General features: G+C 37.4%; 1 protein-coding gene across 4 annotated transcripts in view; it reads left to right on the top strand.

Moving 5' to 3' along the window:
* Positions 1–13998, top strand: part of LOC150084357 (cell adhesion molecule Dscam1-like) — a 144231-nt gene that overhangs the window by 15545 nt on the left and 114688 nt on the right. For 2 of the 4 annotated variants that reach the window (XM_090375995.1, XM_090375996.1), the window contains exons 3-4: positions 3770–3889; positions 4510–4683. In XM_090375995.1, the coding sequence (XP_090232121.1) occupies positions 3770–3889; positions 4510–4683 (294 nt within the window). Of the gene's footprint in view, positions 1–3769; positions 3890–4509; positions 4684–7316; positions 8043–13998 lie in introns of those variants that run through there. The other 2 variants (XM_090375997.1, XM_090375998.1) reach the window with 2 other exon arrangements.

Genomic DNA, 13998 nt, shown 5'->3' with positions numbered 1-13998 from the left:
GGATGGATAGAAGCTGCGGCCAATACCTTTGCCCAAGTGCAGAATGCTCGATTACCGTTTGGACAAAAAGATAATTTCCTACTCTTATCCGAAGCTATTGATTTTGATACAAGCCAATTGCGATATGCTGCGTTCTTATCTTGAGCAGCCATAACACATTTATTGGAAAACCAAGGTTTAAGCTAATAAAGATTTAGAATAATAAAGGACAGATTTTAGGGTTGAATGAGGAATAGAAGATTTCTTCCCTACAAGAATCATTTCACCGACACTTTCTGAGCAAATATTAGGATCAGAAAATTTAAAAAACATAGTCCGACCAAGGAACAGAAGTTACATAAGTGATCCTCAATTTGCACTCTTGTAATTTCAGACGATTTGAAGTTGAAAATAGCCATAGGAAAGAGGGCTCCACTGGAGAAGGAACCGTCACTAACTTATGGTATGGGTACATAAAGGACAACTAACATTAATGTAATAATATAACCATAATAACTGTGCGCTTTGAAGGAAAGAAAATATTAAGAATGTTAGATGTGTGGTTGGGAATGTGTGCTGTCCTAATAGTAAAATAAATTAAATTGGAGAAAGAAAGCCAAAAGGTTCTGAGTGATTTGTAAAATTTGAAGAATGATAGTGGTGTAATATGAATTTGTGAGAATGGAAGTGGGGCAACGAGATTTAAAGCCATAGGAAATCGAAAAATAGATTCCACATTAAGACGTCTCTAACAAGGATATCAGAGAGGATCTATCACAAGTCATACAGCAACTGAGATGCGCAGTGGTTGCAGCAATCGACAATTGAACTCTGTCAGAGAGAGAGAGAAAAAAAAAGGGTAATTGGGGCTTGGCAGATTGTAGGTAGACTGAGACTACATATATTTTAGAGATTTTCGCAGGTAACCTTGTTCTATTCGTCTGACTATTCATGATGCATTCATATAAATAAGGGAAAAGATGGGGGGAAGTTGTATGAATGACAAAATTTTTGAATACGTAAAGAAGCCTTAGCAGTACTCCCTGCATGCACACTTGGACATCCTCCAGGCTTCGGGAAGAGTATTTTGAATAATTGTGGAACCTAGCTTATTTCTTTATTGGGTAATCTTAAAATTTATCGAAAGCCTTTCCCCCATATAGTTTAACAGTTGTAATGTGATGGAAAACATTTTTCTCACTTGATTCATTGTCCTCGCTGCTAGCACAGTGGATATATAATCGCTGCATTTTGATACCATGTGGAAAAGGCGTAGATTGGAATTGCTGTTGTTTTTCTGGGGTTTTAAGCGCATCAGCAACTTTGCCCATATTGCGCTGCATATATTACGTCTGTAAATTGTGTATATTCTATGATCAATTTTCTGTTTGCTGAACTAAAAATCAGAGTTTCTGGGAGTAAAAACCATGCTACCCTTGCCTGAGACCGACTAACTCAGCCACATTGTTAAAAACAGACCCATAAAAATTCTTCGCGTCATTGACGGGTTTCAAACTCGAGTCTTTTCCGTCCGGTGTAGGAAGGACTGTGATTATACCAACTGTGCTACCTACGAAGGCGTAGATTGGGATCTCTATAGTCCCAACCCCACAGTAATGATAATGATGGGCTTTTTTCGCACAGTGACTGAGTTAGTTGGTCATGGACAAAGACTATACGATGGTTTTTCCAGAACTCGGGTTTTTTTACATCTGCAAAAGACGTAAAATTCAGTACAACCAAATATAATGCTTCTTGTTTATACTGCGCCTTTCACAGTGTACGCTACCTTACAAAAAGTAACGAGACACCCCTCTGATTACAGGAAATGTGATTAAGATTAAGAAATAAGCAACTATTTTGGCCTATATGTGCGAGATACACCCAGGCTGATCCCCAACCAAACCACCTCATCGAGTGCTCTCATTAGTCAGTTGTCCAAGTTTCACTACATATTTTAACTGACCAATTGATCAGCTGCTAAAATATATACTTTATTCAATGACGTAATTTTTTTATGTCAAGACCAGAGTAAGATGAACATATCCAACCACTTAACCAGGAGAGATGTAACAAATTAAACGTCATAGATATAAGATCTACACATTCAAACCAGTCATCAGATTGCAGCAGGAAAACCTTTGCGCTATTAAAAATAATTGCATAAGCCTAATTGTTTCTAACAACGGCATTCTTTTTAATAATCAACTGAACCCTGAATTTTTATAGTTCGTTTCCTTCCTGATGCTATCTGCAGATAATCTTGGAATGCTATTTTTGTACTGCATACGTTGTGCTTCTGAAGACTACTTTTTCTGTTCCTGAAGACAAAAAAAGAGTGGACAATCCATGGAGGAAATCACCATATCCTGATGCTGGTTATCTCAATAATGTCCCCCAAAAAATGTTTCCTGTCACGACAGTTGTAAGAACTACACTGCATTTTCTCATTCAACAAGGTTTCCCGGTGGCTTAAAAAGCAAAACTATAAAATTAAAAATTTTTCAGAATGACCTTTTTAATGGAAACGTGGTGGCCGAAAATGGGTGTGCTTGTCTAAATTGTAATTAATAATTTACACTGGAATTCCTCACTAAGATATTTTGAATATTTCTTTTCATCATTCCTCAAATTTTCTGATTATAAATAAAAGTAATAAAAAAGAGAAAAACTGCCAGAATATGAAAGAACGGAAATATTAGACTATTGAAAATTGAAATTGATAGAATGTATGGCGAAATAAAAATAAATCGGTTCTATTTTCTGTAGCGTGATTTCGCTGTGAGTTTTGCAATGTCCCTTGAGATGCGACGTGAAGTTGCCAATGATGCTAGTTATATGAATAGGGTAATAAACTGCAGTTAGGCGCAGTATGGGCAATCCTTTGGGTACTCAAACAACCATTATAATTCTACTCATGATGGAACTGCCTCCATTTATGAGGTCAGTTAAGAGGCGTTGGCAATAAAGTTCCTAAACAGCAAATATATAACTGTATGTAGAATATTCATACAGTAGACATAAACACGAAAGCATAGTAGACAGTTCTCATGTTCGATACTTAAGACCAGAAAAAAAAAAGGGGGAGGAATATCTGGTTAGATAAAATAAAAGCGTTCTTCTGCGGTTGCATTATGTCCAGATCTGCTGAGAAAATTCTACAGAAAAAAAAATAGAACGAAGAAATAAACTATTATATTGAAGGTCCTCAATATCCAAACAGTGTCCTTATCAAAAGCATCCTTTAATAACATTTTTTTCCTCTACAAAAAATAGCCCAATATCTTCATGGTTTTCCTTGCGTAGGTTACCACTGGGTCTAGCCCTCCACAACCCTCGGGCTTCTGTCAGTACGTTAACGGAGGTGCCAAATAATCCTCCTACCACCTATATGTCTTCATTAACCCATGGCTGAGTGGTGAACGTCATAACTTATTGTCAAGGGACACCTGTTCACGTGCAGCGTGTTGCCACAAATATCATTAACAGAGTTTTCTCTGTGGAGAAGTACATTAGATGAAGCAATGCCATAATGCGCCGTACAGTCAAGAACCAGTAACCGGAGTGATCCAGCACAATGATGACCCTTTTTTTGAAAGGAAGGGGAGGGGGGAGTTGAAATTCTTCACCGTCCTTCACGAGGATCTCAACGAACTCTATTGCCATCTTCGCGCGTAGTAATGATGTAACTTCCAGTAATTCCCCCCCCCCCCCGATTCTTTTGTTGTCCCTTTAAAAACAGGAAAATATTTTTAGATATCCATGCCAAAGAATGATTGATTTCTTACAGGTCCACCAAAGTGGCTGAAAGAACCAACAGATGTCACTGTGTCTGCAGGAGAAAGGATTACTTTGAGATGTCATGCCTATGGATACCCTCTACCGTCTGTTACGTGGAGGAGAGTTAATGGTAAGACTTCCAGTTTATTATTCTAAAGTAAATACATATAGGGTAGATTAATACTAATTCCATACTCATGAGAAGAGTTGAATACTAAAAGCATTTCCCAAAATGCTTTAGCCCATTTATCTTTTCACTCCGATCAAGAAAAATGTATCATTAATTTTTCTTTGGTGTCAAAGGAAAATATACCTGGTCGAGGTGTTGAACATTGGCCTGTAATAAAATCAGGGCAAGAATAGTCAGGCTGTTCCCTATTGATTAGTGGAAGCGCATGGTTGACCCCTTTTGGACATGCGCATTAACGTTTTTCTGCAATATACACATTTTTACATATCTAAAACAATTTTAAATAAATAAAATATGCTGTATCATGAATGTTGAGCGTCAGTTAGAAGCCCGGACATGCCGTTTCTCTTTCTTCTTCTTCTTATAATTTTCTAATGCAAAAAATTAAGACTAACTGGAATTTATTCTTCTTGTAATTCTTCCAAACACTTTTACGTATTCCTCAAATATAATTCGAATGATAAACGCATTTCTACTTAGACAGATACAACTGTATCACTGCTTTGTGTTAGGTACCATCTCCAGTTTTTATTACTCCACAAAATTTTATTTAATTGCAGATTCAATACCAGAAAAGTGGGTTTTAATATCCGGAGGCGGACACTTACGACTGGAGAATAATGGTTCTTTGACTATCCTAAAGGTTCAAGACAGCGATTCTGGTCATTACAGATGTGATGTTACTAATGGTATTGGAGAGGGACTTCAGAAAACCGTAGAGCTAAAGATTAAAGGTAAATTCCATCCAGGATATCTCCAAGTTCTAAACAGATCTAACCTTCCACCTGCTTTTAATCAAGGAACAGTAACTTATTACTTTTATTTATGGCTTCTAATATTAATCTAGCGTTAGTGAATTGATATCTTTATTAGAATATATTTATTAATTGAAATTAATGAAAATATTCAGTTGGTTAATAACGTAACTTCTCTCACGAACTATTTGTCCAATCGTTTGTTGAGTCTAATTTGCTTTCGATTAAATTAACTGAGGAAACCATTTGCTTAATCACTAATGTCATCTGGCCAAATTCAATACTTTCAATAGTACTCAGTAGGTGTCGCCGTGCAAATTTATCATTTAGCTGTTAATCAGACTCGTCAGAATCCTCTGTGCCTATCTCGCTGTGAACTTCCTGATAAAAACGTCTCTCTACTTTTCTCCTTGCTGCCATATTTTAAGAGCATGCGCACACCATACAGCAAAAGAAATGTAAACAAGCCGCTAATCGAAAAAAGAAGGGCATACGTTGTACAATAAGTGGACGTTCTTCTTCCTCTCCACCCTCCAGCTACGAAAAAGAAAATAGTTTAAAAAATTCATATCACCTTAAAAGTAAATTGCATTTTAATTTGAAGTTTCATGGTTCCTTATCTTCCTACCTGTAACATAAAACAGGTCGGATGATTTGGGTGTAATTTGGTTACTGCTTTGCCTACTACTTATCCCATTTCTAAATGAGAGCAGGTTACAGTCGATATGAAACCTTCATCACACTCATCTAAGCATTTTGAAAACCACTTGACCTAACTTTTCAGCAAGCAATGGTTCATAGAGAAATCCGAATACAAAAATGTTGATTAATATCAGAATTCATCGATAAAATTACAAACAATTCGATAAAAATAAATAAATCAAGAAACCGAAAACAAGTTATTCTTTATATTATTGTTTACGTATCACTGTACATCTTTCATTCACCTTTTCATATTTATTAAATAATATTAACTATAATTCGCTAAATTACAGTCTTATTTGCTATACTTTATCCGTTATAATATAAATATTCTTCGGTCAGTTCATTACAACGTCCTCTAGTGGTAAAATCAGTTCTCTATAAATTATCAAATTATAAATGAATTCATTAATAAAATATATACGTTACTTCAGCTAAAGATACAAACGTATCCAGAAAATGTTTACACTTTTAAATTATTATAATTTATGGATTAAAAGATTGGCACATGAAATTGGTGGTACAGCGCTACTAGATGACAGGACTTGTGGCTAGTTGTAGAAGCACCATTTAAGTTGTTTTAGAAAGTACACATTAAGGCGCGACAACTAATCATTGTCTACAGAAGTGATAGTAACAGAATTGCAGTTCATCGGCAGCTAATTACGTTGGCATGCCAGGAAATATGTCAATGTTGGTGTGTAAACATTTGTACTCATGTAGGTCAAAGCTACACCCGCTAGTCTTCTAACCGTAAAAGAATACAGTTGAATCCACGATAGTTGTCATGGTTCGACCTTCAGACAAGCTTAAAGTAACCTTAGAATTTAAATAGAAGGGGAGAGTGCTGATACAATCGTAAATAGTTGAGTTGGGCCCTCTCAACATCCCACTGAGACTCTTAGACGTTTCCAAGACACCTAAAAGCTGAAATGTGGTCATGTAGGTTAGTTTTGTGAGTGACGTGACCTACCCAGGCTCATTCATTTGAGGAGGGGTTTTAGAATTGGTAATGTCCCCATAAGAGGAGCGTGGAGTACTTGATGTTAGCTGTCCATACATTTAGAGATGTACAGACTATTCTCGCCAAAATTAAGTCTTCATTAGCAGTAGGGTGTTTCCACAGTAGCATATTTTCTCAAATGCTAATTCTCTGAACCAAGGTCTTATCCAAGGAGGGACACTGGGGTTAGTCACCCTTATCATCAAGTTTATTCCAAAAGCATGCTCTGCTTCAACTTTCTGTAGACAGAAAAAAATCAAGTTTTAATCATGAAGGCTTGATTCTACCTTCCGCAAAAAAGATTGGATCCACCTTTGGTTTGGACAGTATCACACGTTATATTTGAATCCCTACATTAGAATAATTACGGACTTTAAATTGCATGCTTATAAATGCGTAACAGAGATGACTGATGGCCATTTTTTGCAGTTATTGAGGCAAATAATTATCCACGTTGTTTTGGAACTCATTCTTGCCATTCAACGGATAAACATTTAGTGCAAATTTCACGATCCCTTTCCTCATATAATTTTGTTTTTCCTTGCGCCCTCTGGCGTGTACTTTCGGTATTTCAAAATATATTTCCATAGCCACAAATCCCATCAACGAGACACCGCTGGTTTAATGCGCACGAGTGCCACTATTCAAGTGTTTAAGACTGTTATCTAACTGTTTGGACATTCTGCATGTATACAGAAGTGAATGTTATCTATTTGTGTAGATGTGTTTATATAATTATACTTTAAAAACAATTTTTACCGAACTGCACCTGCATTAGCATTCCACACTATTCAAAAGCGATATTAAAAGATGCATTCTTCAATTACACTGTGGATAAACATGTTTTCTTTCTTGTAGGTTAAAACACGTACAATCAACACTGTATTTCCGAGTGCACTTATCCAATACGACTCAGACTTTCGCATTCCCGTTTGCCAGTCTCTTTACAGTTATAAACTCGCCAATGTCGCAATCAGGACACGCATGAAATATCGCAATCCTCCAACATACGTACGGGCACCATCGAAGACGTATCCTTTTGCTCTTCCACTAAGCCTAACGACAACAACAACACACACGCACAAAGGCAAAGCGTTTATCGCTCGCTACCCGACAGCCAACTTCAACCCCTACCCCCTCTCTTCCCTCACGTGGACCATCATTCCACGCAGTGTTCATTCACGTGAATGCCGGTCGTACAGCGGCGCTACGACTAGCTGCAATCTCTCGAGTCGTTTTCTACCGTGCGCTGCGCCATGTTTTACCGGTTGGTGTGTGGGTAGTGTCGGACACGCCGCCAGAGATCCCTGCTGCGTTTTTCGAAGACGGATATCGAAGTCCAGGAAAAAATGGAGATGTCATAATTGGATTTGTCGCCCCCTCCTCTAGGAGGGCTATGAGGCATATACGTCATGCATTGTGTGAGAGGTCTTCGAGGGGAAAAAAATTTGTGTGTGTGTTCGATTTCGGTGGTGTGAGCAAGATCGGAGAGTTCTACTCAGATAAAGCGACCTGGATTTTAGTTCCCAGATCGGAGTCGAAGCTCGTTTGTAAATATCGACGATGATTTCAGCAGAGAGAATGCTCGCCTGGATGTTGGTCCTCCTTGTATCCAGCCTTGTGGACGCCGAAGGTGAGTGTAGCCGATTTTTCTTTATTTTTGCAATTTGAACTTTATCTTACCAATTAAAGATTTGCGATGCACATTATGCATTCGGAGTTTATGCGCTAAATCCCTTTTTTTATGCGTATCGAAGGTTAATTTGGAAAGCTCCTATTTATCGGCTCATTTAGTACCTCGTTTTCTACTGTCTTTTAAGGAATTGTGCTTTTATACGATTTTCTTAAAAAGGTATAACCATCTTGGAGCGAATGGAGTTCGTTTCTGACTGAGACAAAAGATATTTTGCATAATCTGCAAACGTAAGTTAGTCTAAAATGTTGTCTGGTTGCATTTTTTTTTATTACTACAAAGATGGAGATTTTTCCAAGTGCCAAAATTTCTGCAACCTTAAACGCATTGCTCGAAGTGGCTGGAAATGCGGTCTTTATCTACCTATGCCCTTAAGGTGGATTACACAGAAATAAGAAGCAGTGCATGCGCTGTTTATCTGCATCTCCCTCTGGCTGGTCACTTGTGGACAATGCGTATTTCCGAATTTTTTGACGTATTTATTACGTCAAAAACCCGACGTCTTTTTGACGAATACAGCTTCGAGAATGATTTCATTTTAGGGAGTCTTGCTATAAAAGAACTCTGTTTATAAAGATTTTGTCATTGTAAGATAAAAGATCTAATTTCCAAGAGCCCTTAAGAAAATGGCACGTATTCATCCTTAGGTCGTTCTGATTACTGATTTCCTGTTCACGTTAAATAAGTTAAAATGGAGTGATAGGATTAATTTTCTTTAAATTCAAGTATACACGTCTCTAACGCTAATTTCTGGGCATTTTCAAATACTGTTTGTTATAAATGAAGGACAACAGTAAATTCGCACATTTGGAGAGTATTGTTCAAGTGTAGGCTTAGTGAAAGTCACAACAGATTTAATCCAATGAGCTTACATTACGGATTACGTTCTATGCAGTTATAAAGGTGCTGTTTAAGCTGTTTTCTACAGCTTAGAGGCTTATAAATTTATGGTGAATTTCGCTTTGCAAGTACTTTATCTACGCGTGTGCTTTGGGTTGAAATATTTTGTTCCATCTTTTATGGATCGATCCAAGGAATCTAAGAACCAGAAGTATGTTAATGATCGAGATTAGAGAATGCAAGGGATTTCTTCATAAATCCTATGAGTAAGAGGGGTCGAGTAATAGAAACAGCAGAGGGGGTGTGGCTTATTTGTATCCTGGAATGTTCACCAATCAAAATAATCCCGTAAGCGAACGCTTTTACAAAGGGAAATAAAATAATCAATATAAGGCCATAGGCCAGAGTAATGAGCGCGAACTGAGTACGCGCCATAGAAAAACGATACTATTCTTTCTAAATTATATCAACTTTGGACTGTGATCCTGTAATTAGCCAACTATGATTTTTATTCTCTGCGCGTTGACTCGCTTCTTGTTAAACCGGTTTTTAATATTGGATTTTGTGTTTGCAGTTTTCAGCCAATTGGTATGTCTGGGTGATGGCATGCTCTTTATGTAGAATGAGTAGATTTTTGATGAGTAGCTCTGGGAATATGGCTCCCACGTTATAGAGGTTTGTACCTTGAAAAAATTAACTGTACAAATCCCTCAGTGGGTTCAGTGTTGATTACAGGGTTCATTTTTCGAACTCATTTTGGAGTTTCAGGAAGGCCATCTTAACCAGACGTTGGAATAACCAGTTACAATTATTTTTGTATCTTACACCATTATTATTCATAAAATCCTTCAATTCAACAACAAATTGGTGTACATTAACGAAGCTGGATCCACAGGAGGGAATAATCGTGTTAATCGCCCCTCTCCCCTCCTAAGACTATACTACAAATGTTTCATCTGTAAACAGAATTTTCCTGCTTACCATTACCAATATGAAAGCTTGAACTCCCCTTGTTATTGCGAATGTCACAAAGAGTGCACATTCAGAATGATCCAGTTTTCGTGGGAAGGTGTTGGATTGTTGACAGCTGTCTGTTTAAAGATCGTTTTTTTTCATTTAGGACTGCATATTCACAAGAAACGTGTGAAAGTCAAGCTGTTATCTAAATAACTATAAAATATCACTGAAAAGGATATAAGCAGCAGTGGAAAATGTGTTCGTTTCGTTTCTTGGAGGAATTAAAAAAAAGAGAAAACCTAATAGAAATCCAAACGTTGTCAATACGGTTGCAGTGAGAACACTATTGAAAAGTATAACATTTCTGGGGGAGTATTCATAGTAGAACAAAAGTTTTTTTTTTGTTTTTTGTCCTCTCTCTCGCTATTAACCCAAGGCCAAGTAGTGGTATGAACTGAGTAATACAATATTTTAGTTTATCAGTGGTGGACTCGCCTTAAAATAAAATCATTCATTTAATAAACACAACTGAAATGTAAGGGAAATGGCTATGAGGCATAATTAGGTGAGCATCCCACCTAAGTTGAACTTCAGCAGAGTGGAAATCTATTAATTCTGATTTTATTCAAGACTGGGCTTTAACTAAAGCAGAATTCTGTATCTAGAACGAGCAAATGCATAATTTCAGATGGAAATCCCCGTCTAATAAAAACGGAATGGTTTTAGCTGCAGCAAAATTCCAAAAGTTTCTCAGATACTTTGCATTATAAAGGCAGGAATACCTAAGTTTAGCCACTTAGGAGAAGCTGTCTGCGGCGTAGTTAATGCATGAGGTACCCTCCGAAAATGACTTTAGGGTATTATCCTAGTATAAAGCTCCTCCAAGCCCCCCCCCCCTCCTTCCCACTTCCTGAGGAACGAAGATGACTGAGGAAGAGTTGAACTGCCCTCTGCTCCCCCAATACGGTTGTTAATTTAACAGCTCAATCAGCAAGAACCACAGACTAAATGCTAACGAAAAGAAGTTCAGTAATGACATCCGATTGTATTCGGATTGGGCACTCATTAAGGTTGGAAGCAATTACCAGAGGCAGCACAAATGAAATGTGATTGGTCGAAAGTGAGGGTGAAATCTTAACTGTTTTAATCTTATCTACCCGTTTTTCTTGTAGATTTGGAAATACTCATTTAAGGAAACAAAGCCACAAATATCATAAAGTTAATCTTGTTGCGATATTCGAAAGTTCAAAATGGATCTACAGTCAACAAAAAAAGACCATTTTTTTCCCTTCAAGTATGGTACCTCTCCCACAGTTTCTACACTGAAAATATAGAAGTACACATACTGTAAACATTGGCTTTTTAAGATTAAATACGAGCCCGAATTTATAGAACATATTGTTGTATAAGTCTGACATTATATCATGACTCGCTAAGCTTAGAATTTAGCTAACCCCAGAATGAGTTGATAATACAAGTACCTCAATGAATGAAATGTCATTGATAATCTAAATTAAAAATCTTCTCGTATTTTGTTCAGAGATATATGTGTTTTCCCGATATAAGTGCTTTGGAGAGAGAGATAAAAATACTGCTTGTTAAAGTCCTTCATACATGACTCCTTAAACTGTGAATAGGCCTGCCTTTATCTTATCAAACTTCTCGCTGTCAAACACTTGAGGGAAAATGAGCAGCCTTCAATAACCTGACGGATAAAAGGGGAAAGATAATCGGTTACCTTAGAATTTAGGGGTCTTAGGCTTAGAAACCTTTCTCCTCCTGTAATAAATGGCTTCAACATCTCAACTAATATTTACTTTCTCGAGTTTCCTTTCAAAGTGTAAATTGAATTCGATTCAAGGGCCAGGGTTCACTTCCGTGTCTATTAAGAATTTTTACTTTACAGGAACTTGTATTAAAACAACTTTTCACTGCACCTACTGCATATGTTTATATTCGAGAACAGAATAGAAAAATTTCAAATGAGTTCCAATCTTTTTTTCAGTCGGCAATTCTTTATTATAAGAAACAAATTTCCAAAATTTACTGAATCCTATGTAACCAGTTCATTCGACGTATTTTTAAATGTATCAAAGAAAGTAAATTACTTTATTTTATTGTCACAATGTCCACATCCACGCTTGTGATATTGAATCTAATTAGTAACAGCACCTTAGGGCAAAAAACAGTATTCTCCACCTCTAAGTCTCAAAGCACATGAGCATGATGGTGTTAGAGTTAAGTTTCGTCCACACTCTGAAATATCAAATAAAATACGTAATTAGTGATAGAATTCTATCAGATATTTTTGTGGAACAGCATAAGGCCCAATTGGGTCTAATGATCTGATCCATCCTTGTACCGCTATATTCCTGGCGTTCACTGAATATCCATCTGCTTATCCATGCTGTTCTTTATTTGAAACGTGAACTAAAAAAGTCGATCAAATGGAATTATAAAATTTCCTTTATCCCCCATCGTCCCAACACTTAGTTCTGTATCCGTCATGGTCGCCATATGCGAATTCCAGTTTAACTATTTTTCAATGATCAGTTAATTTGCAGAAGGAAACCATATTCCCTTGCACAAAAGCGCGCAGTGGTAACAGACAGAGGTAATTGGAATTGAATAGCATGTATTAACTTGGTGTTTGGTACTACAGTCAGTCTCCAAAACTGCAGTGTAAAGCCAGTGCATCAACCATACCTTAAAAAAAAAGCTCCGCAATTTCCGGGAAACATGACATACCTTCTGGCAGTGCAGTTCTCAGAAAAGCAGGAGCCAATCCAAAAATGTACAATGCCTCTAAGTGGATGCTAAAAATTGTCCCCCTGTGCTTGGCAAAAATTATTTCAACTTTCCACGGCGATTCTCTTCCCCCATGCCATAATTACCCAAATGCTGTTTTTAATTTTCTGCACTTAATCGAACTTGAAACCTCGCATTTTCAAAAAAAAATTAAACTATATAAGGCCTTGAATGATTTGAGCCTGCTCAAACTATTCAAGGCCTTATACTCTTCAATCAGATCACCTCTCAGGTGCCTAGTCTCCAGACGCTGTAATTTTCAGAACTTAAGAAGCCTTTCTTCGTAAGAGCATCCCATTGTTCCCTTCACGAGTCTTGTTGCCCTTCTTTGTACTCTTTCTAGGAACTCTACATCCTTCCCAAAATGAGGCCTCCAGACCTATACACAGTACTCAAGGTGAGCCTGACCATTGCCTTATACAAGGGGATAATCACCTCCTTATCCCTGATAATAAAATTCCTGTATATCATTGACAAAACCTCATGACCTGCTCTGGCAGCCTGTCGGCACTGCTCAGAAAACTTCATATCTGACTCCAAAATTATCCCCAGGTCTTTTTCATTCTCAACCTCCCTGAGTGTAGTACCACATAGTTGGTGTGTTACTCTGGGGTTACTGCTACCGATATGCAGTACTTTGCATTTGTCAATGTTAAATTTCAGTTGTCACTTCTACCCAACTTTTCCAGATCCTGTTGCAGCATCATACTGTCATTATTGTTACTAACAACTCTGTCAACTTTTGTATCATCTGCAAACTTGGACATTAAGCCTGATATACCTTCATCAATATCATTGATAAATATACAGAATAACAATGGGCCCAACATCAAACCATGGGGACTCCACTAATAACATTAGTGGAGTCCATTGATTACCACTCTGTCTTCTGCCACTCAATCAATCTTTTATCCATTGTAGAAACTTACCCTTAATGCCACACTGTTCCAATTTGTACAGTAGCCTTCCATGTGCAACCGAATCAAAAGCTTTCGTAAAATCCAAGTATATGATATCATCCAGTTCCTATGTGGCCACACCATAGTATCCAATCAAATTGGTCAGGCAAACTTCTTATTAATAGACCTATGCTGTGTCTGAATGATTACTGCGATCTTGCCTAAATGATCCTGCAATGCTTCTTTTACCAGTTTAAAGAAGCATTGACTCCATTATTTTCCCCTGAAATGAAGTTAAACTAACAGGTCTGTAATTACTCGTGTCACCCTTTGTGAATTGGAGATACATTTGCACATCTCCAGTCCGTGGAGACCTCCCCCGAATCTAATGA

Source organism: Mastigoproctus giganteus, chromosome 6 (genome assembly GCF_048544385.1).
Source record: "Mastigoproctus giganteus isolate SK-2022 chromosome 6, ASM4854438v1, whole genome shotgun sequence".
NCBI classification, from domain to species: domain Eukaryota; kingdom Metazoa; phylum Arthropoda; class Arachnida; order Uropygi; family Thelyphonidae; genus Mastigoproctus; species Mastigoproctus giganteus.
The sequence above is the reverse complement of the archived record's forward strand: the minus strand, read 5'-3'. Positions and strand labels throughout refer to the sequence as shown.